This window comes from Arachis hypogaea, chromosome 15 (genome assembly GCF_003086295.3).
Source record: "Arachis hypogaea cultivar Tifrunner chromosome 15, arahy.Tifrunner.gnm2.J5K5, whole genome shotgun sequence".
Taxonomy (NCBI): Eukaryota; Viridiplantae; Streptophyta; class Magnoliopsida; order Fabales; family Fabaceae; genus Arachis; species Arachis hypogaea.
In genome coordinates, this window is record NC_092050.1 from 145,800,454 (window position 1) to 145,825,378 (window position 24,925).

Below are 24,925 nucleotides of genomic sequence, written 5' to 3' on the forward strand. Positions count from 1 at the left end.
TTCTACTGCCCATTGTAGCATTCTTCCTGTAGTGTCCATTTTCTGTAGTACATGCTTCATGGGCTGATTAGTACGAACTTTTATGGTGTGAGCCTTAAAATAAGGTCGAAGCCTTATGGATGTGATGATAAGGGTGTAAGCGAACTTTTCTATATTTTGATAGTTTAGTTCTTCCCCCTGTAAAACTTTGCTCACAAAGTAGATAGGTTGTTGTCCATGGTCATCTTTCCGGACCGATGCTAAGGCTATAGCCAGACTTGCTACTGCTAAGTAGAGAACGAGCTCCTCCCTTAGGACAGGTCGGGTTAGGATTAGGGATTTGCTTAGGAATGTTTTAAATTTTTGGAATGCTAGTTCATATTCCTGAGTACATTCAAATTGGTTTCCTTTTTTGAGAATTGAGAACAATGGTAGAGACTTCAGAGCTGATCCTGCTAGGAACCTAGACAACACTGCCAACCTCCCATTGAATTGTTGGACTTCCTAGACAAGTCAGATTTTTCATTTCTAATATGGCTGTGCATTTGTCTGGATTAGCTTCAATTCCCCTTTGAGTAAGCATGAAGCCTAATAACTTTCCAGCCTCTACTGCGAAAGTGTACTTTGAAGGATTCAATCTCATCTCGTACTTCCTTATTGTGGAAAATAGCTCAGAAAAGTCGGACAAAAGAGCAAGGTCGTCCCTGATTTTGACGAGCATATCGTCCACATATTCCTCCATGAGTTTTCCAAGGTGAGAGGAAAACACCTTATTCATCAATCATTGGTATGTAGCTTCAACGTTCTTCAATCCAAAAGGAATTACTACATAACAATAATTAGCTTTTGGGATAATGAAAGTGGTATTTTCTTAATCCGGTCTATACATCGGAATTTGATTGTATCACGAGTATGCGTCCATGAAAGATAAGTATCTATACCCTGAAGCTGAGTCGACCAGGGCGTTAATGCTGAGGAGAGGGTATGGATCCTTGGGACAAGCTTTATTGAGGTTAGTGTAATCCACACACATTCTCTATTTTCTATTTTGCTTTTTGACAAGAACCACATTAGCCAACCACAAAGGATACTTTGCCTCCCTTATAAACCCAGCTTCTAGTAAAGCTTGTACCTATTCCTCCATGACCCGCCTTCTTTTAGGACTAAGCTTATGGAGTTTTTGCTGAACGGGTTGGGATCCTGGATAGACAGCGAGCTTGTGAGACATGAGGTCGGGATCTATCCCAGGCATGTCGGAAGTTTTCCAGGCAAACAGGTCAAAATTCCTTTGTAAGAGATCAACGAGTTGTACTTTCAGACTTTCTTCTAGGTTGGCTCCTATGCTTGTTGTCTTTTCTGCCTGATCTCCGATTTGTACCTTTTTTATTTTTCCTTCAGGTTGGGGACGTAGCTCTTCCCAAACTTGGATACCTCTGAGCTCACTGGTATTGTCTTTACTATGTGTGCTGCCTCTTAAGTTGAGACTTTCATTGTAGCACTTTCTTGCTAATTTCTAGTCTCCTTTTATCGTGACAATTCCTTCTGTTATTGGGAATTTCATACATAGGTGAGGTGTGGAGACAATAGTAACTAGCTGGTTTAAGGTGGTCTGACCTAACAAGGTGTTGTAAGCAGACATGACGTCGACCACGATGTAGTCGATGTTTAAAGTTCTTGACTTCGTGCCTTTACCAAGAGTGGTATATAATGAGATAAATCCCAAAGGTCGGATCGGCATATCTCCTAACCCGAAAAGGTTATCGGGATAAGCCTTTATATTTTTCTCTTCTAACATGAGCTTATCGAAAGCGGGCTTAAATAGTATGTCGGCTGAACTCTCCTGATCCACCAACGTTCTGTGGAGGTTTGCATTAGCAAGAATCATTATGATTACTACAAGTTCGTCATGACCAGGTGTCACCCCTTGTGTGTATTCTTTGGTGAATGAGATTGTTGGCAAGTCAAGAGTTCTACTATCTTCCCTGACTTGATACACTTCTTTGAGATGTCTTTTTCGTGAGGACTTAGTGACTCCCCCTCCTGCAAATCCTCTATTTATCATGTGTATGTGCCTCTCAGGAGTTTGTGGAGGTCGCTCTTGCTGTCCTCTATCATCACCATCTTTTTTTCTTTTTCTTTTGTCGTCCGACCTATCAGCTAGGTACCTTTCTAGCCGACCTTCTCTGTCCATTTTTTCTATGACATTCTTTAATCCATAACAGTCATTAGTAGAATACCTATATAGCTTGTGGTACTCAAAATATTCTGTCTGACTTCCAGCCTTTTTGTGCTTAATGGGGCGAGGAGGTGGAAGCTTTTCAGTATGACAAATCTCCCTGTAAACATCGACTAGAGAAACTCGGAGTGGGGTGTAATTGTGGTATCTTCGAGGTTTTTCCGAATTGTACTCCTCCTTTTTCTTAGCCTCCATCTCCTTGTCCCAAACTTGGTAGGACGGGTTCGGCCTTGGGGCAGGTTCTCTAAGTCAGAAATTTTTTTCCATGTTGATATATTTCTCTGCCCGCTCTTATACTTCGTACAAGAAAGTCGGGTGTTGCTTGGATATAGATTGGGAAAACGGCCTTTCTCTAAGGCCATTGACCAACTCCATTATCACTACTTCAGGAGGCAAGTTTTGTATCTCTAAGCACACCTTGTTGATTGAATCTTTCCATGTAATCTCGGAGCGTTTCCTCAGCTTCTTGTTTGACGCCCAAGAGACTAGGAGCATGTTTGACTTTATCTTTCTGAATTGAAAATCGGGTGAAAAACTTCCTTGTCAGGTCGTCGAAGCAAGTCACCGACCTGGGAGGCAAGTTGTCGAACCACTTCATTACAGTATTGATTAGTGTTGTCGGGAAGGCCTTGCAGCGAGTCGCATCGGACACGTCGGCTAGGTACATTCAACTTTTAAAGTTGCTTAAGTGGTATCTTAGGTCAATCGTTCCGTCATAGAGATCCATGTCAGGAGTTTTGAAGTTCCTAGGAACCCTAGCCCGCATGATCTCTTAGACGAATGGATCTTTTCTTCCAAAAGAACTTTCTTCTCGATTTGTTCGAGTGCTTCGATTTCGGAGATCGGCTTCTAACTTAGAAAGCTTTTCCTCTAGCTCTCTTCATCGTCGTACTTCTTTTTATAGTTCTCTTTCTGCTTCTCGTTGTTGTTCAACCTCCTGCTCGACCTGCTCCAATCGGCTGTGATGTCCATATACCAACCCTAATATTTCCGTCGGATGTATGTGGAGGTCCTTCGTCCTCGGGTGGGTGGACTTCTGAGTTAATCTGTCGCGGATGGGGGTTTGCTGACGTTCCTTCCCCATGGGGTGGGGTGCAGTTGTTCTTTCCTGTGGTGGAGGCAATGTAAGTGTTAGGTCGTCGTTGTGAGGCTCTGGTTTCGACTCGGATGCTGTATGGCCGTCTTCAAATTGACTGTCCGTCATATGTAGGTGTAGACTTCCAGGTCTCCGACAATGGTACCAATATTTTGAGGGTTACCTGAAACTGGGTTGTATTTGGGCATGAACGTGAGGTCCAGACTCCTTCTGAGGCAGTGTCCGACTTATGCTGGTGTCAAAGTGCCGTCGTCCGAATTCTCGTGAGGAGGTGGGGGTGGTACTTACAAGAGACTCCAATGTTTAAGTTAGAAAAGACTTTAGGCAGGTTTTTAGGAGATTGGGTTTTGAGTATACCTGAGAGTGTCAATGTATTTATAGTAGAGTAGATAATCACTTTTTAGAGTAATTTCACCTTTATTGGTGGGTAATTGTTCCCTTTTTCTAGGGAGTTTGTTGAGATCTTCCTTCTAGATAAGTGGGATATATCTTGGGAGAGTAGTTACTGATTCGGATAAGTATGGTTGAACTGTCTTTGTGGCGCCCGATCTCTATGAGGTTGGGTAGTAGTGGAGGAGGCCACCTTGATTAGGTGGACCTTTACTCTTTTTAGGTCTGATTTTATAATTTTAGGCCGAAATATGAACAATACCTATATATGAAAAATATAATTGAGATATAATACATAAAAATATAATTTTTATATTATTAAATAAATTAAAAATTTTAATATTTTTATTTAAATTAAAAAGATTGATAAATTTTCTTGAATAAACAAAATAAAAATTAATTAAAAGAATTTTCGTAACAGTTACTACATCACTTTCAAGTAGACTGAATTTAGTCTATCAAACTTTCAGCAATTGACAATTAAGGTTTAAAAATTTTTTAGGGATAAAATTGAGGTATAAAATTTTAATTGCTGTGTTAGATAATTGTTAGAGACTCTAGTATAACTCCCTAACATGAGTTAAATTGAATAAATTAAAATTTTAATGATTAAATTAAAGCCCGAATTAAATTTTAGAGATCAATTTAATCTTTAACTCAAGTAGAATATAACAAAAAATACCTAATAGTAATCTTAGCAGCAAGGCAAATTATTCGGTAATTTAATTAGAGACATAATTTTTTTTGGTATCTTTTAAACTGATAAATACTAATTCGTCACGAATTTAAACTAATGAATTGTTAAACTCTAACAATTATTTAATGGGACGAAATAGTTTTTTTAATTTCTTTCCAGGAAACAAAATGGGCCTTTAGACGCAGAGGCGAAGAATCTGAGCCCAACAAAATGAAAAGCTAGAAGGAAAAGAAGAAACCCCAGTACCGACGACGAAGACAAGAAGTGAAGCAGCATCAGTGAGAACAGAGGAAGCAAGCAGAAAGGAAAGAAGAATGGGAAGAAAGAAGGGGTACGTGGAGTTCGATGAGTCGCCGCCGGACGACTTCGACCCGGAGAATCCGTACAAGGATCCGGTGGCTTTCTTGGAGATGAGGGAGCACATTGTCAGAGAGAAGTGGATCCAGATCGAGAAGGCTAAGATCATCAGGGAGAAGCTGCGATGGTGCTACCGCATCGAAGGCGTTAACCACCTTCAGAAATGCCGCCACCTCGTTCAGCAGTACCTTGATTCCACCCGCGGCATTGGTTGGGGCAAGGACGGTCGCCACCCTTCTCTCCACGGTACCCTTTCCCTTCCCCCTTCTACCTTTCTCTTTGTTTAGGTCATTGATTATAGGGTCCTGAATTCAAAATTACGTTAAGACTTGCTCGTTATTAGTGATTTCTCATTATCAATATGCACGGGGTTTTGCCAATTATTGAATGCGATGAACGTAATTTCTGCCGAGGTATCCGGGTTGTTCGTTTGCCAAAGGGTGTATTGGGGGTTTGGGGTCTTGGAATTCGTGCAAGAGAAACTTGCTTTGAGGAATTGGATATTTGACATTCATGGAAGTTAATTTGGGCTTCTCTTGTTTAATACACAAGGGGTTTTGTGAATTGTTAAGTGGTGCGTGTGTAATATATGCCTAGTTGTGCCTTTTTGTTGCTCATTTTTGAGCTTGTGTCTCTTGATTATTTCATTTCTCATGCTTGTTTGATTTTTATATTCGAATTCGGTCCTCTTTTTATTGTTGTTTGTAAAGGTTTCATTTTCATGATGGAGGAAAGATGGGATAGTAAGTGACTGGATTAATTCCAATATTTCTTTGGTTAATGGATAACCAATCCAATTTTATCTGATTCTGCTTATCTGCTGAAATAAATTTGGAAAAGAAAAGGCACTTAACACATTTTTTTCATGGTCAATGGAATAGAGTTATCAAGTAGTGTGTATGCGATTTATCTCAAGTTGTGATTGTTTGTAGCTGATAGATGAAATGGTATGTTTTGGGTATTTTGTATCCCATATTTGATGGATGGTACATAGTATTATATTCTGATAAATATGGAAATGGAAAAGAAATGAATACGCGTATTTTCTTTTTCTTATTTTCGACTAACATAATGTAGAAGAATCAAATTAAAACTCACCCTATAATGTTATAGCTGGAAAGATCTGGAACAATATGCTTTGTGGTTAATCCTTTCAGTTACAATTAATTGTCTTCTACTCTGCCCTATGGTGCTTTTTGTGATGATTCCTTTTGCTTTGTTTTATTTTCTGAACTAGGTCCAAAACCTGAGGCTGTTGAGTCTGAATGACTAGACTGTCCTGTGGATAAATAAAAGGTAATTTCAAACTTCATTTCTGTTTCTCTTATTTACTTGTCTATATATGTAAAAATATTATTAGGCAAATCGTAGAGAAGGAAATAATTGTATCAATGACGGAAAATGCCAATGCTGAGTAGAAATCCCTTTATGTTGTTACTAGTCAGTTATGTTTCCGACTTTTAAAGAATTTGATTTGCTTATTTGAAGTTTGGGATGCTCAATAACAACTTGTGATTGAGCACATCCCAAACTTTGGTTGAGAGAGTAACTACACATCATTTACGATTTGACGTGCACAAGAATATAAAGATCAACTTTCATGAGGGGCTATGGTTTGATCGTTGTCACCAAAGACCTCTCAATTTAGATTCTCTAATTTCTAAAATTTATTTAAGAGAAAATTGATGCAGGTGACTGGTGTGACAGTAGTAAGGTGGATTACTGTTGAGTTAAGTTGTGAGAAATTATATATTTATAGCTTAAAATGAATTGGTGTTGATAGTAAGGAAAACATTATATTGAGCATCCACTAAGTTTGGATTTTTGCCCCACTGCAACTTCATAACTTGATAATGACAAATAATTGGTGTTATTTGGTATATTTGGTGGGGAACGTTTGATTGCTTTAATTTGATGGGTTTTTTAATTAGAAGCACACGTTGTTTTGTTCTTTTGACATATTTTTCAATGTGGTTGAGAAGCCAGAAAGTTGAAACTTCTGCATAATGAAGCCTCTTTGACCAAATAAAGAATCTTATAAACATAGTTCTTTTGGAATTTGTTGCCTTAATTGTATTTATTTCAAAAGGCACTAGTAATATTTGCATGTCCTTTAACTATAGGTTATGAACTCAAATATCATTGTGATCTCATTTCCAAAGAATCTATCATTTTTAACATGATTTTGCGGATGTGAACAAAAATTGATTTTTGGTTCTTTTGCAGGGAGATTGATTACCAAACTGATCATATTGCTGAAATCAAATACAAGGAGAAGTGCCTATGTTGGAGTTCTTGTGTTCTTTTTTCCTTACTCATAATTCCTGTGAACTACAACTCTATTTTGGCCTGGCCTGGCCTATTTTCCCTTGGCTTTAGTAGGCTCTTTGCTTCTTAGCATGCAAAAATGTAAACAAATTTGGTACATCAGATTATAAAATAAATTTCTCTAGTTTCTTCTTGTGTGATCTCAGGGTGCATTAATAATAATACGATTTCTATGTGTTCTATGGTATGGTCCATTACTAATACTCAACAAAGACTTCAATGTGACTTTTTACTCCTTAATTTTTCCCTTGAGTTGTTCCATGCGTATATACATGAATCATGATATTGAACACCATGACATTTTGAATTCTTCAATGATGCTAATGGTGGTGCTGTTGCATGTGAATCCAAAATGTAGAGGAAACTGTTTCTAAGAGGTATATACCAATTATGCACTTTGAATTGAAATCAATGAAAGACTGAATTAAGCCGTTACTCTGAAATTTTGTTATCGACTATTGAGCCAAGTAGAGGAAATAACACTAAAGAAAGATAAAAAAATTTTAGATTCGAAGGAGGTTAAGTTAATGTGAGCCTCGTTCAAGATTACCATTGTATACATATCATAAATAACATTAGAAACGATTGTGAAGGAACTTCTCTTAAATCTGTTCTCACATTGATCATTAAAACTAAATATTACTTTGTTTGTTTCTAATAATTTCAATGGAAACAGCACGAAGATTGACAGTCAAAAAAAGAAAGAAAAAAAGATTAACAGTATCAATGCTGTAAAGAATATAAATAAATTCAACAATACAGCAGCAGCAAATGTTTATTTTCCTCTTGAAATAATACAAGGTTGAGTGAGTGAAGAAGCTAAACAATAAGATGATCATGTCTCTTTCTGAAAGATCTCTTCTCTTGGGTAAGCTGAATGATGTTCTCTTTTCCCTTAATTGGCATAACTCGAAAACCTGAAAACATGCATGATCAAGAAGAAAGTAAGTAGGGCTTGTTTGATATCAAGAATGGAAGAGACAAACTGTGAAACATGCTGCTTTGAAAAAATTCTACGAAAGAAAACATGATCTGCAACTGCAAAGGAAAAAAGGTAACAAAAGAAAAGAAGTGAAAATTGGAGCTCCCTTCAATCCAATGGATGAGCTAAGCAGGCGGATTGAGTTGCTCTCATGTCATGCATCTGGCGAAACTTAACACCTTAAAATAAGAACGTTAAGGGTAGCCGAATGCATGAGATGACAGCTCTTTGCCTCTCCTTGGCCCTTCGTATTGGATTGAAAGGAGCTCCTTCTTCTTAACCGCATTCACTACTAGACGTTTGCTCCTCCTTCTTGATCTTTGAATAGTGAAGCATATCTATATATATATATATATGAAGAGCAAAATGGTCATTCCTTGCTTCTTAAACAATAAACAAATACTCCTATGGATAAAAGGTTCTACTTGTGTGCTGTTACTTGGATTCTCGACATTGGTGCACGCTTCACACTGTTCACTTTTTGCAGCAGAAACTTTGTTCCTTCACGATGCAACAAAAATAACAATACGAGTAAAGTAACAATTAGATCCTTGATCTTTCAAGATGTTGATCTTAGACTAATTAGTCCTTAAAACAAAAAAAGAGTATCAATTAGGTTATCTAAAATAGCAAACGGTGGACATGTGTGTCATTTTAATGAATAATGCGAAACAAAACCAAATTGTGCATATTATTTACAATGGTGCATGTCTCATTATTGTCGTAGAAAAATCATGTAGTTTTGGCCAGTGAAACATTTATTATTTTTTGAGTTTTCATATACACTTTATCAACTGTTATCTATTTATTACAAATTCTATCAAAATAAGTGAAATTTCGTTCCAAAATTGTTATTTACATAACTATCTTTCATAGATAGAGAGTGAGAGTAATTAACAATACATATAAGTATCACCATTAAGTTTTATTTGATGAATTGATAGAAGGATATCGTGTGTCTATCGTTTGCTATCTTAGAAGACCAAATTGATTTTTTTTTTCAGTAATACTAAGGAGACAAAAAAAAAATAGTCAGAACTTGACTTATTTAATATTTATTAATTGCTACAACCATTAATGAAGGCTAAATAAGATAAATTCTAACTGTTTTTGGCTAATATTTGTTGGTTATCAAATATTTCTGTTTTTTTAGAGACTAATTAATCCAAAATCAAAATTTTTAAGGACTTAATTATTATTTTACTCCAATAATATTTTACAAGGTAGTCTATCAGCATAATGGAAGACAAATCCAAAAAAATTTAACAATAAAATCAAAATATATATAACATAAAATAAAATAACATGGTAGAATCAAATTTAATAACACAAAGGAGATAATTATACATAATTTTTATATACTATTTAGAATATTTTTAAATTTTAGCAGGACACTTATCCCTACAATTCTATAAATGTATCTGTCCCTGTGTAATCCTGACTCCTTGCATTGACCAAACCTAAAAGAACTAAGGAGCCGATAGGGAGCCTCATACTCAAACACAAGCACTCATTTGAAAACGTAATTTTAAATAATTTAAACTTAGAAACACTTCATGCATACTATAATATTACTATTAGATTACTTTAATATATTTACTTATTTAGTATATTGTTGTTTTTATTTTATCACCATCACTCTTAGAAGTTAGAATTAAGGCCCATTGAAGAAAAGTATAGGTAACAAACAAGAATTTTAAACAATGTGTAAACAATGTGAATTAATAAGATTAAAAGAATAAATTTAATTAGTAACATTAAATTAGAGTGTAGTGTATTTTCATTTGATTGGTGGTTGTTCATGTTGTTTAAAATTTTCATTGTTCCCTAACATTCCCCTTAAATATATTTATGACACTTAGAATAGGTGAGTATGCATTTATCCTAAATACGCTTTTAAAATTATAAAGGAAAAAAAGTTGCACCCTGTTTGTTCTAGTGATAAATAATTAAAATAAATAATGTTTGGAACATTTTGTGTGTATATATTTCTTATATTTTTTTATAATATAAAAAATAATTAAATATTTAATCAAACATTATATATATATATATATATATATATATATATATATATATATATATATATATATATTACAATGCTTAGAGATAGAAGTAAAATGTCGATATTAAAAATTTTCAAGAATTGATTTAGATAATTATTTATAAGAAAGTCTAGGAGACAGCACTTTTATTGAAATTTGGCCAGCACTTAACTATCAAAAAGAAAATAATTAATTCTATACCATTAGATGGGAGTGGATCCTCTCCAGTGAATAAAAAACTGGATGGTGTGCAGTGTTTAATCTAACCATTCACCACATTCTCTCTCTTATTTATTTCTGGTCCCACTATTAAAATCAAAGGTGAGAGATTGCACTGAATTTTGTCAAGTGTTGAAAAAACTTGAGAGAATCCATTTCCCCATTAGATGCCATCTCACACCATTAAAAATATTGATGATGGCTAATTGATGGCTAAACATCACAAATTCTGTTAGCCCGTAGCACTCCTCATTATTTATATATATATATTAATTCCAAAAACCTAGAGATTGAGCAAGTACCCAAAGGATTCCCACGAGATGGCTGATCCAAAAAGATAAAGAGAGTTGAACAAAACTTTTTCTTTTGCCTCTTTGAACTTGGCAATACAAAATGACAAGCAAACAGTTAAGCAAACATGCTATACCATTTCTCTATTTGACATATATTTATAACTTTGCTTAAATTTGATAGATGAAGGACAAAATCAGCTTCATGCATTCGAACAAGAAAACTTCAATGTCCAAAATTAGTTGTACCTGTTGGACAAGAAAACTCGTTTTGATATAATCCTAAAGTCATGCCTCTTGTGACATGACGATATGTAGTTGAGTTCCAATGAATAGGCTCAGCAGCCTTTGAATTCTTGTATTTGTCCATCACCATTAATATCGGATTCCGAATCGGATTCCCTTTCAGATCAATGTTGTCGCCTTCTTGTTTTTTTCCTACTACTTTACTTCAAATTTCAGTTACATCCTATGATTTACTACCATTCAAGAGAGCCGGTGAAATATGTGATGGATAATCCACATTGATTGAACCAATTAAATAACAACAGATATTAGGAGTAGGAGGTTCTTAAAATTTATTATTTTTTGCTATAATTTAATTATTAATTTAATTTTTTTAGTCTAATAATTTAATAATATATTTTATTCTATATTTTTAAATATTAATGATTAACTCAAAAATAATAAATTCTAATGACTTTTTAATATTTTTTAACAAATTTAATCAAATATTTTTTGTTTAGTGGAAATTTACGTGTAATTTATCTTTATGTGAAATTGATATTTAAGAATTATTAGATAATTTGATAAATTTAATTAAATCATCGTTTAACGATTTTTAAGTATCAACTTTATATGAAGACAATTATATATAAATGTTTGTTTTTTTTTTTTTTTTTGTTAGCGATTTTCGTTAGATTTATTAGATTCAACGCTGATGATGAAATATAATCGTGGTCTAGTTAGATGATATTATATTAGACTATCAATAAAATATATATGATTGGTTTCTACCATAATATATTTAGTTGTTATGAATATAAATTGTGTGCATAAAATATGAGAAATTAGTTTTAGGAAAATGATGTGAACGATATATTTATACATTTGTAATTGATTTAGTTTTCTTAGTTAGATGAGAATATGAGATTATATCAACATATATGGTTGCTTTAGATTATATTTCGTTGTGATATATCAATACAAGTTGTGCGAAAGCAACATAGTAAATATTTTATGAAATGTGAATGATGTGTTATATATTTTTACATGATTTCTAACAAACCCCCTTGTAAATAAGATGTTACTTATTCTTTATGATATATTTAATAGTTATTAAAAAAATTAAATTGAATCATTATAATTAACATTATGTGTTTCCTTAACTTAAGTTTAAAAAATCAAATCATTCAACGATAATAAAATTATTTTTGCAAATTATAAGAGTTTTTAATTAAAACACACCCAATTTTATAATTAACCAATATCATCACATTACTTGCATTAGTGACTTGTAAATCTTGGTCAATTCTATAGTTATGTCTTGATTCAAGGCTTAGACTTCAAAGTCTATTTCCTTAACCATTTTAACCATAAAATTTATATTTGTTATGGTTTCTTGGTTTGTCTTTTGAGAGAATAACCAACTTGGGTTTCTTCATGGTTGATATTTCTATTCAAAGCGACGTTGCACACATGATGCAACAAAACCACGTTGAACACGTTTCCATGATTTTTTTTTTCCCTTTCATTTTGGTTTTTCTTTTCAATTTTTTTAACCTTCCTTTTCAACATTTTTTTTTTTGTTTAGCTAGAACGTATTCAGAAATTGGATGGTTATTCAAAAAATTGGAAAAAATTAGAAAAAATTGTAAAATTGGTCTTCTTTAAAAACCCTTATAATTTTAATGTAGGACATGAATAAAAAATTTATAATTGATAGATATACAATATATAAAATTAATCTTTTTAAATATTTTTTAATATATATATAAGTTATAATTTATTAATATAAAATTATAGATTATGTTCCTATTATTTGAACCAGTTTGTGAGCTCAAACCAGCTCGTGAGTTTTCGTTGAGCTTACGAAATAGGCTCAATTGTTAATGAGTCGAGTCGTGAGCTAAGCTTAATTTTCGTGAGGCGAACTTGAACTTGGTCTAACTCGACTCAACTCGACTCACTTTCAGCCCTACTCTCTGCTATTCTAATGGTAGATGTCTCTGGAGTAAAGTTTCCTAGGATGATTCCTCAGTGGTGTGTTTTTGGTTTTTTGGGCTTTTAGTCCCTTTGTATATCAAAAAAAGTTATTTGTCATCATATTATCTTAACAAAACTAATTCTAACTCAATTGTTGTATTAACTAAATATATTTAATATATGATCTTAGATAGGGGTAACAACATATACCTTATTCGCAGATATCCAACTTAACCCAACTCAGTCAGGTAGAGTTGCCAATCCGACTTGCTGTGGGTAGGATTGAGTGCGGATTGGGTAGAGGTGTGCATTGAGTCTTAACTCTACTCAAGCAACCCGCACCCTATTTATGTATATGTAATGTTATATAAAAATATGTAGTGAGTGTTGAACCAATGACTTTTACTTTCATGTAAAAAAAATTAACTACTGAGCCAAGGTTAGCATTTGGTAATTTGATGCTTTTGTTTATATAAAAGCTAATTGTATTCATTCATACATAAATATCCAATTATAACACAACCCTAATCTCTTTACTCATATCACCCCTATCTAGTAGCTAGCCCTAATCTCTCCTCTCAATCTTTCTGCGTCTCTCCGCTGAAAATTTGTGCTCCCTGCTCCGGTGCTCCCCTCTTCGGCTACTCCCCTTGCCGGTGCTCCCCTCTTCGGCTACTCCCCTTGCCGGTGCTCCATGCTCGTCCTCGCATTCAGCACCATGGTCGCCATGTTTGCGTGCTCCATTCAGTGCCGTGCTAGCCGTGTTCCGTGGTCACTGTGCTCGCATGCTCTATTTAGCGCCATGCTCGCCGTGCTCCGTCGTCGCCAAGGTTTGAAACTGTCATAAAAGCTGCCCTCCCCCCTTTAGTCGAAGTACTCGGCACTACTTTGATTCAATTCAAAGGATAAGCCAAATTCACTCCCAAATGTCCATCAAGCCTTTGAAACTAGTTCAAATAATCGTTAAAGTCTTCATTCCTACTGAATTATGTTGTATTGCTTATTATTATTGTTTGAGTTTCTTTTTGGATTTTTCCTTAATTATTTACCAATACATGAAATTATGTTGTGTTATGATTGTGATTATTATTATTGCTTATGCTGATTGGGTGATTTTTATTTGCACAAAGTGTATTTGAACATGTTACATTATTAATATTTGATGCAACTAATAGCTTTTTAGTGTTTGGTTTGATTTGCATTGATATATGTTTATTATGAGAAAATTCACTTCCAAATGAAAAGTACCAATATGGATGTGGTGGCAAAAGATGTGATTACACAAGAACAAAAGCAAGAAACCCCGGTGAAAGCAATAACTAATTTTGTCCCAGATAAATCCACTTCGATTGAAAATAACAACAAACCTAGCTTGAAGAGTGTTTATTGGTAACACTTTAGTCGATATCAAGAGGGAAAAGAATGGAAGGCAAAATACAACCATTACAAATTTGTTCTTAGAGTAAATCCAAGAAATGAGACTACAAATTTGAAGAATTATGCGCTTCATTACTGTAAGCAGACTAAATTATCAATCTAAGCAATCAACAATTGCTGACTCGTTGTCTAAACATGCAAGGAGTGGTGCAAATACTTTTATATTTAATTCATCTTACACAAGGAAGTGTATTGCCAAGACCATTTGTATGCACGAGTACCCTTTATCATTTGTGGAACATGTTGGAATGAAGAAAGTGTATGTATCAAGGTTGCGAGAACCGAACTGATCATTGAACCGGTCAAGTTACTGGTTCAATGGTCCAACCGTAGTCGAACCAGTTTTGTTAAATATAAAATAAAATTATTAAAAATATAATATAAATCTTTTAAAATTTAAATTCAATCATTCATATAATAATAAAATTTAAAATTTCATAACCTACCCACTAACTAAACTATATCTCATCTCATCATTAAAATTCTACATTCAAATTCAAAAATCACAATTTATAACTAAAAGAAATTATGGCATAAATACTATATCCATATTCAATCAACAATCACCAACAATCAATAATAATATCAATAATTACTTAATTAGACAACTTACTCAATTAATGTCAAATTACTAATTAGAAATAGCTATGAACCAATCTCAACAGCAACAATTTTTCAAGGTGTGTAAAACAAACTATCCCCTGCCCCCTTAAAACCTAACTTCATGTTTCAGCCACTACAGCAATTACAGTAAAATAAAACCTCAGCCATTACAGCAATTGCAGCAAAATTCAGAATTACAGCAATTCAAAATCCAAAATTATATCAATTCTGTTCAGCATTATAAAATTATACCAAAATTCAATTCATCATTCAAAATCCAGGATCTGAAATTATATCAAAATTAGGAGGATTATTAGAAGAATACATTACAGAATATAGAATTCCACAATAAGATCACTAGTTTTCAGCCATTAACAGAAAATAAATTCAAAAGAAAAATTCAAGTTCCTTCATAAACTAAAGAACGAAACAGAAAATAATGTTAGAATTACTTTCAATAGTAAGGGTATGTGCCAAATATTCGGCACATCATGGAGACAGAAGTAATGTTCTAAAAAATAGTTTTGAAATTCTATTCAGCATTCAGTGTTACAGCAATTCTGTAGCAGAATAAACAGAATAAAAAATTAATTGAAAAAATAAAGAACTCTGCAGCAACTCAGTGATTCATATAATTAATAGAATAAAAAATATTAATTGAAAAACTGAAAAACTCTGTAGCAACTCCAGCAAGCCAGCAATTCATATCATTATGAGTTTATCAAATTAAAACACTAAGAAGCTCACTGAGGTAGAGAAAGCAGAGACAACCTAAAGTGGCATAGAGATGCTCGGCAGGACAGAGGCGGCTGACGACAGAAGCTATGCCCCGACCTTCCGACGACAACGGCGACAGAAGCTTCAAACGGACCACCCGACGACAACGATGGTGACAGAAGCTTCGAGTGGTGATGGTGGCAACGACTGGTGGCCACTGCCGGTGCCGATAGTGGTAAGGACGGTGGAGTGGAGGCGTTCCTGCTGGCTTCAACCTTCAGCTCATTGAGGAAATTAGGGTTGGAAGGGGAGAGAGAGGCGTTAGGCTCGAAGGGATTGGATGGGTTATGGGCCTTTCGAACTTTTTTTTTTCAAACGTAAAAAAACGACGCCGTTTTCTATAAGGATGGCAAAACCGGACTTCTGAAAAATCCGTCCGGTTCGTTCGGTTCACCGGTTAACCACCGGTTTGACCGATTCTTCTACCGGTTTTTTGTAGAACGATTTTAAGAGTCATCCGGACCGGCCAGATGACCGGTTCCCAGTTAATCCGATTGAACCAGCCAGTTCGGTCCGATTTTCAGAACATTGGTATGTATCAATGCAACCAATCTTTAAGGTTCCTAGTGAAACACAATTAAGAAGGACATTCTTGAAATGTGTAAGGTGGAGAAGCTAGACATGACTAAGATAATGGACAAAAATGATAGTCGAGTAGCAGTTACTACCAACATGTGGACTTCCAACCAAGAAAAAAGATACATGGTTATTACGGTACACTGCATTGATAGTTCATGGATTTTGCAAATGCGCATATTGTGGTAGTGCTCAAAAATATACTTCTAGTAATTGATATGACTTTTAATATTTGTAATGATAATAATTAATATATTTTTTAACGATTTTAAGTTTTACTTGTGTCCTTGCCCATCATATGACTGAAGTGCTCTCTAATGCATTAATAAAAATTTTGTTGGGTAAAACATAGATAGAAAATTGTCAATTATTACATTGGATAATTATTCTATGAATCCCGCTAAGGAGCCAATGGAGTATTTGTACAATGTGCTATTTATTTGGCCGAATATGAGTTAAAAAATGAACATCCAAGATAAAATACTACTAATTTCTCAAACACAATACACCGATACTATCCAGAATAACCATCTGGGTACCAGGGATAATAAACATCTGATATCCTACTGAATCAAACATCTCTAAACCCCTATTATACACATTGTACAGATATTCCATTGGCTCCCTATACTTCCTCTTATTCTATTAATGATGCTATGGTTGATGAGTTGTTGGGGGAGTTTAGACTCAAAATATTTGTTGTTAGGGAATTCCATGTTGCATATGCGTTGTTGTGCTCATATCTTGAACTTAATTGTGAAAGATGGTTTAAATTTGGTTAAAGAAAGTGTGAAAAAAAATTTGTGGTAGTGTGGTGTATTAGACTTCAACTCGTAAAAGACATGAAATATTTGTGAGTTGGTGTAGTAAGTCAAATGTTCCATTTACGAAAAAATTAGCTCTTAATTGTCTAACTAGATAGAACTCCAGTTATGTGATGTTAGAGACTGCATAATTGTATAGAAATATATTTCCTCGATTAAGACAAAAAATCCTAATAATAAAAGCTTACCAAGTAATGAGGAATGAAAACTTGAGCAAAGAAATTTGTGGTAAATTAAAATTATTTTGTAATATAACGCAAACATTTATTTTAACAAATTATGTGATATAAATGTTGCCTTTAAAAAATGGTCTGCTTCTTTGATTCCACTAATTAGTAATATAGCGTGTAGTATGAGGATAAATTTTGAAAAGTATTGGGAAGAAATTCATGGCATGATAGGTGTTACTGTCATTCTAGATCTTAGGTATAAACTTGCTAGTTTTGAGTATAAATTTTTAATGTTGTATCAAAATCAAGATGAATGCTCAAGTAAGATTGAGAGGATCAAATAGATATGCTATGACTTGCTTCATGAGTACTAACAGAATGCATTTAATTCAAGTAATGCCTTTGAAGATTCTACACAAGAACTACAGATGAATGCAAAGCAAGATGATGATGCTTCTTATCAGTTGTATATCAAACAAAACAGGAGGAAAACGGGTTTATTTGTGCAGACTGAATTTGATCATTATATAGAGGAAGATGTTCATCCTTTGAGTGTCGAATCTGATATTTTAGCTTGGTGAAAAGTGAATGGGGATATGTTTCCAACCCTTCAAAGAATTGCGAGAGATATACTTTTCATCCCTATGAGTATTGCTTCTAAGTCTTCTTTTAGTACAAGTGGTCGGGTAATTGCTCCTCATCGTGGTAGTTTTCATGAAGATACCGTGGGAGCTCTTATGTATAATCAAAACTGGTTGTGATTATCATATCGTCAAAGAGATACCGTGGGAGACTATTTATGGTTCAACTTTTTCATTTGTTTACGTTAATGCTAAATTTATATATAAATTGATTAATAAATAAATTTATTTTTTTATTTTCAGGTAAAAAACCTGATTATCAAACTGCAAATGATGATGATAATGATGAAATCATATACTAGTGATGGTGTTGTTACAGCAAATGGAATGTTCATAGATTTACAATAATTTTATTTGTGTTTGTGTAATTAATTTAAGTAAATATTTTCTTGTAGAATTGAACATTTGATGATTATGTTATTTGTAGGATGATTGTATTGTTTGTGTTGAATTTTTAATTTGCATGCTCATTAGATTATATAATAATATTGCATCTTTTTGCTAACTTGTGGGTAGGATCTGGTATCTGCGAGTTGAGAACAGATAGAGATAGGATTGACATGTTCTCAACTCGTGAGTAGGATTAGAATTGAGTCCAAATCATATTCTATCCTACTCATTGCCACTCCTAACTTAGATAGGCTCGTAATGATAATGCATGATGTGATTGTGGGGTGGATAAGAGATGTTGTGGGTGTTTTTATATCAAGAGGGATCATTTTTCCTTTTATGCATTAATGGTAATATCAATATGTGATTACTGATTAATAAGAAAAACATATGAATATAAGTATCATTAATCAACATTTTGAGAATCGAATTGAATTGACTAGTTTAACTAGGTTACTTGGGAGCTGATTATCAGACTGGTTCAATTCAAATAAAAAATTGGTTGATAATGAATTAGTCAAAAAAAAAATTGGTTAAAGAATTGGTTAACCAGTTTAAAATAATAAAATACAAAAAATTACTTCTTTTAAAAAAATTATATATTTTATTAGAGTAAATAATTATTTTTTCTCATGAAATATTTAGAAGCTGACAAAACCAATCACAAAAAAAAATTAAATTAACGTGATACCCATAAAATATTAATTTTGCTTGACAAAAATATTCTGTTGTTAATTTTTTTTATTTACTCTATTAAAACCATTTTAAATTCCTAAATCACTCATCTATTATCATCAACCTCTTGAAACCCTATTTTTTTAACCAAAACCTAACCTTATGCTGGCAAATCTCATATGCAACCTCTGTCACCTGCCATACCACTGTCAGTGTTGTGACCTCTGTCATCTGCTGTCTCTTTTTCACTCCCTTCTTGCACTGTTGCACATCCAGATCTTTGTCATCTTCTAGATTTGCTCTGCCTTAGTTCGTCTTGCTCGCGTCGTGCCATCACCTTTGTCTTCTCCGCGCTCCTAGGTTGCATATCTTCTAGAAGATTCTCATCCTCAATTGCAATCGCACTGTTCACACATCTCACGAACAACATCAACGTTTCACTACACTCATCAATAGCATAAAGAAGGAGAAGAGCACAAGTGGTAAGAATATTCCTTTTTTATTATTATTATTCTGCATTCCTAGATTCGTTTTTTTTTTTTCTCTCTTTACTTTTTATTTTTCGTTGAAGCCTCCAACTCTCGATGTCGTTAACGTGCACTCGGTGAACTCACGTTCGTCAAATTCACATGGAATTTGAGCTCTCCAGAGATTTAAGCAAACGTTGAAGCACTTCTCCAATCTTTACTAATCTCCTTGTTATTTCCATTTTTTTTAGCTACTAAAAGAGACAAAGATACTGCAGTTAAAAGCCTTCCAACCTTTCAGTGACAAAATTGTTAAGACCTAGTTGCACTTGACGAATCCATGGATTATGGTAACTGCCGATGATTCAAATTGAGTCTCCGATGACGGTGGCCTTTAATTTCTACTATTGTTGTTGCCCAAACTTGATTAAAATATTGATAAACTGATGATGATTATTAGCGTAGAATTTTATTTGATTTTACTTTTTTAAAAAAAGAGTAACCAAAAGGTGAAAAGAAATGGTGGTAGTGATGGTGATGATAGTGGTGGTGATTATTGGCAAATTCTCAAAGAGAAAGATGATAATTATGGTGTTAAAGGTGGTGATAGAAGAAGGTGAAGAGATAGTAGTTTAATTTTCTGAGTTTCAAAGAGTGATGATGATTATAGGGGTAATTTAGGTATTTAATATGTTTTTTAATAGAGTCAACAAAGAAAACGATTGGATACTTTTGTCAGATAGAATTAATCTTTTATGGATATAGCTTCAATTTAGTATTTCTATTGTTAGTTTTGTCGGCACCCAAATTTTTTATGGACGAAAATGTTATGTATTCTATTTTATTATGTCCAATTCAACTTCAGTTAAACTTCTAACTCTATCGCACCACAAGAAAATCGTTGAGTACCGTTGGATTTACTGGCGCCAATAATTTGTTTACCATTGAATTTATCGTCAGAATACATGTGACAGTATAAACGGTGCTGAAAAATATTTACCGGTGGATTATTTCGTCCGACACTAATTACCGGTGAATTTTGCAATTAATACGACAAAAATAAGCGGTTGGTTACTGTTTGATATTTTTCGATGGCATTTTTGGGACCATATTATATTTTGTGGTGCCCATTTACCATCAGGTTATTCGGTCGGTGAATCCAACGGTATGTAATTTTATTTTTTGCACAATTAACCCACAATTAATAGTCAAATTAAATTATTTTTACAAAATTATTGCACAAATTCTAAATACCAAATATCAACTAATGATTTTATTAAATATCAAGGGTCTGAATGTAATAAAAAATTAAAGAAATAAAATACAATGAAATAGATATAAAATAAATTAAATCCCTAAACCCTACGGATCCCGATAATTGTCATCGCGTCTTTTCCTTGCTGAGATAGCAGACTAAGTGCTGATGTCGGTGCCCTGCCAGCAGCGTCGTCGCTGGTACCGACAGCGTCGCTACCTCCATCGCGCATATGCTCGTTGTACTCCGCCATCTGGTCTCGCAAACGCTCTAGCCGTTCCAGCTTCTCCGTCAGCTCCTGCCTAATGGCAACAGTGTCTCCCACGCATGCAAGAAACTCGTACCTCTCCTCAAACTATTGAGCTTGTTGGTGAAGCTCCTGTGTGAGCTCCTGCACCTTCTTCCTCAAATCAACAACTTCCTCGGGATCGGTAGGGCTGGTGGCAGAGGCATAGGCATTGGGTTAAAATACAGTTAAAAGACAGTTAATTCAACAACATTGGATTCTTACCACACACTTCTAAAACCATCACTCTCTGGTCTCAACAGGGATCTTTGTGTAGCTCGGTCATGGGATGTCGTACATGGACTTAATCACATTGGAGATCTTCTGTGTACATGCACTATTGTTTGGTACAAACCTATCAATAAAAAACTTAAGATTAGCAAATACATAAAAACACATAAAACTTAACAAATTCAAAATAGATTGTGGATAAAAGACATAAAAATAGTACTCACGCTTGCATGCCATCAGGCCAAATCCTCACCCATGTGACGGGCGATGGTGGAAGGGCATTTGGCTGGGACGCATTAGAGGAATCATCCATCGCAGTCTCTATCGTTGGAGTTGGAGGGGGCGTAGCAGAAGGAGGCACGTAGTTGGAGTTCAGGACCATGATGAACTACTGGTCCGATGGACCCGCCTGTGACGTCACAGGGGTTGACGAGATAGTCGAGGTAGAGGGCGATGTCTGAGAAGTGTAAATCCCACAAAATTAGCAAATAATTAATCAATAAATTAATTTTTAATAAAAAATTAGAAACGTGAATTTTATAGTTTAATAAGATAGAACTAATTAAAACAAGAATTTTGACACTAATTTTAAAGAATTTGGCCTAAGATTGGGCCGAACGGGCCGAACCGATCGAACTGGGCCCAACCAATTCACTCACTTAAATGAGCATCAGCTCATCTTCCTTCCCACTTCACCATTTGACGCTGGAAACAAGGAAGGGGGGGGGGAGAACACAACTCCAAACCCTTGCTCTTGTTTCAAATCTCAATAACTTTTGATCCAAAGCTCCGATCGCTGCATTGTTTGCGGCCACGTGTCCGCAGTGACGAGCTCTACAAAGCCCAATACGTTATAAGGTAAGGAAACTACATTTTTAGTTTCTATTTCCACCTTCTCAATTCAAAATTTGTATGGTTTGAGTGTTGAGATTTTTGGTTAATTTGATGTTTTAGGATCAAATTGACTTGTGGAGTTAGTGGGCTTTTGTGTAATTGGGGCACATACAAGGTAAGAATCATCAACCCTGGTCAATCTCTTGCTTATATGTATTTGGGTATTAAGTTGTTATATTTGAATGTAGTAATGTGGATTAGGTAGTAAATATATGTAAATTGGAGCTTGATTGTGAATATTAAGACTTGGTGAAACCTTGGGTGGCATTGCTTTGGAGATTTTGGATCCTTGGGGTTGAGTTTTGTGTGCCCTTCAGTGGTGTCTTTGAGTTATACGTGGAGACCAGCAAAGGGTATGGTTTTGGTTTCTCGTATTTAATATATAATGTCTTGTGAAAACTTAAGCTATATGACCATAGGATAGGTTGGAATGATAGAGTTTGTAAATGCTTAGTATTTTTTATGATAATTGTGGATATGGATTGAGTATTTGTTGGTGATTATTTTTTATGATGGAACTAAAATGCTAATTGATGATTGAATGATGATGGACAAGTTAATAATGATGAATATGCGTAGATGATGGATTGTTGATGATCTTGTTGATTAATTGAGGAATTTAGGTGTGAGAGTATGTAATATTGAGGTATGAATATTTGTGCTGGGTTGAGAATGTTTATGTATTGATGGTGATATATGCAATAACATTGAGTATTGATGATTGTAATAAGTATGAATGCAAAATGTTGTGAATGAACCTATTCAAAATGAGATGTGATTAGATGTGGGAGAGTGTGGGGCTGTGTGGTTGTGAAATAGTATGTGTTAGTGCTGGATATGGCTGTGTGAATATGATTAATAAGTTATGTTTTGTGAAAATAGAGGTTTTGAAGATTTTGTGAAAAACTAATTTTTGACCGAATTTCGACGAATCATAATATCGTGCTGGATGGCGAGACGAACAGAGAGGGGGAGAAGAAGTTGCGGCTGACATTGGGTTGCGAAGGAGAGAGAATAAAAGAAGGGGCTGGTTTCGATGAGGGGGAGAGGATGTTGCAGAGGCGTTGCCGGCGGCAAGGAGAGGAGAGGGTTAGAGAGAGTGTGGGAGAAGAGAGGTTAGAGAGAGAGGAAAATTCGAAATAAAGGGGGAGATGGTTCGCGCTTCAAATTTTAAGGCTCGTTACCGTCGGATTTACTAGCGGATAAATTCGACGGTAACGCATTGCGAGTCACCAAAACGTAGCATTCTACTAATTGGGTTTACCAGCAGCAAAATCCGTCGATAAATTTTACGCTACATTTTGCGCCTATTTTTTTCGTTTTTTATTCAATTATTACTAGCAAATTTACCGTTAGAAACGAAAATTCGTTGGTAATGATTTGACCTAACGAATTTGACACCTAAATCATCAATAAATCTGTTGATAAAATCGATGCTAATGTGTGACACTAAATCTAACGAGAGATTCATCGGTATTCATCGTTTTTTTTAGTGTCGATTTAATGATTAATTAGTTCGATTTTCAGATTTTGTGAACCTTGACATTAATAAGCTAATGGCACGCATAGATGGTAACGTAATATTAATTGGCACCCTAATTATACATTTTCTCGACTCAAATGTTTTACACTTTCATCAATATAATGCCCCAAAAATAAAATCATGGCGATATAAATACTAGCCCCGACATTGGTATGTGATGTAGAAGCAGGAAAAAGAAAAGAAAAAGAAAAAAGATATAACATGCTTTCAAAGTTTCAGTATACACCACACATGGAGAATGGAGAAGTTTATGTCATCAGAAAGCAAAGGTAACAAATTATCAAAGCTAAAATTACATTTTAAACGACGACACTAAAATACAAGTAACATAATGTATAGGACCCATCAACACATCAAACGTGGTGTTGCTCGTAGCCACATATACATCTATACTACGTACCAAAGTTGTTAATTTCAGAATTTTAAATAATATATAAAATTTAATTTTGATGCAACGCAAATATAAAGTTTTAATTTATCCGTACATTTATTTACGTAATGTCGCATCGATAAAAATAATTATTTTTTATATTAACAGCAAGAATAGTCGTCTAAAAGAATAAATGGAATTATACAACTATGTAAAATATTTTACACATATTATCAATATATCAATATTAAACTTTTTTTGTTCGAATTATTGGGATTAATTAGGTTGCAAGTGAAAATTAGTATTACAATGAGCCTACTCATTTGGATGGGTGGGATTATAACAGAGGTCCTATTATTATATTGTAATATGTCAGTATTAGCGATTTATCCTTTTGGTTCATATGAAAAATTTCCGTGGTTTTATGATGCCAAATATAAGTAATATTTGTTTTATCATATTTTTCATATAGAAAAATTTTGCATCTCTAAATATAGTTTAAGATAAATATTAGATAAATAATATTTTTTTTTTTAAATTTAACCAAAATTTTTGTTTTATACGTATTTTCTTATTTCTTTAATTAATTTTATTATGTCAATAAATTATCAGACAAATTTAGTTAAACATCATTACTAAAATTATTCAGATACTTAGCATCACCGATAATTTAATTATTTCTAGCTTTGAACCATTCATAATTTCATATAGGGAAATAGGGTGGTTCCCCTATATATAGGGAAATTTGAACCGAAACATAAACGACAAAATTGAGAGGACCCACCAATCAAAACAACATAAAGTTTACCTAACATAAGTTTGTTGCGCTCTTCAATTGTGTTAGCAATATAATCTTTACAATTTAATTAGGTATGTTTTAAAAGTTGTACAAGTCGTACAATATTCAGTCTTTTATTATAATAATTTAAAAAAATAAAATAAACACATCTAAAAATTTTAAA

The 24,925-nt window shown here is 34.0% G+C and overlaps 2 protein-coding genes across 2 annotated transcripts; one reads left to right on the forward strand and one right to left on the reverse strand.

Moving 5' to 3' along the window:
- Nucleotides 1–1,492: 1,492 nt before the first annotated feature.
- Nucleotides 1,493–2,410, reverse strand: LOC112749184 (uncharacterized). The gene has a single exon (XM_025797443.1). It carries the CDS (start codon nt 2,408–2,410, stop codon nt 1,493–1,495), a length of 918 nt encoding a protein of 305 aa, XP_025653228.1.
- Nucleotides 2,411–4,429: 2,019 nt separating this feature from the next.
- Nucleotides 4,430–7,223, forward strand: LOC112751130 (NADH dehydrogenase [ubiquinone] 1 beta subcomplex subunit 10-B). Its single transcript, XM_025800183.2, has 3 exons — nt 4,430–5,001; nt 5,993–6,051; nt 6,982–7,223. The coding sequence occupies exons 1-2, from the start codon at nt 4,713–4,715 to the stop codon at nt 6,022–6,024; spliced, it is 321 nt and encodes a 106-aa protein (XP_025655968.1). The 5' UTR covers nt 4,430–4,712; the 3' UTR covers nt 6,025–6,051; nt 6,982–7,223.
- Nucleotides 7,224–24,925: the final 17,702 nt, after the last annotated feature.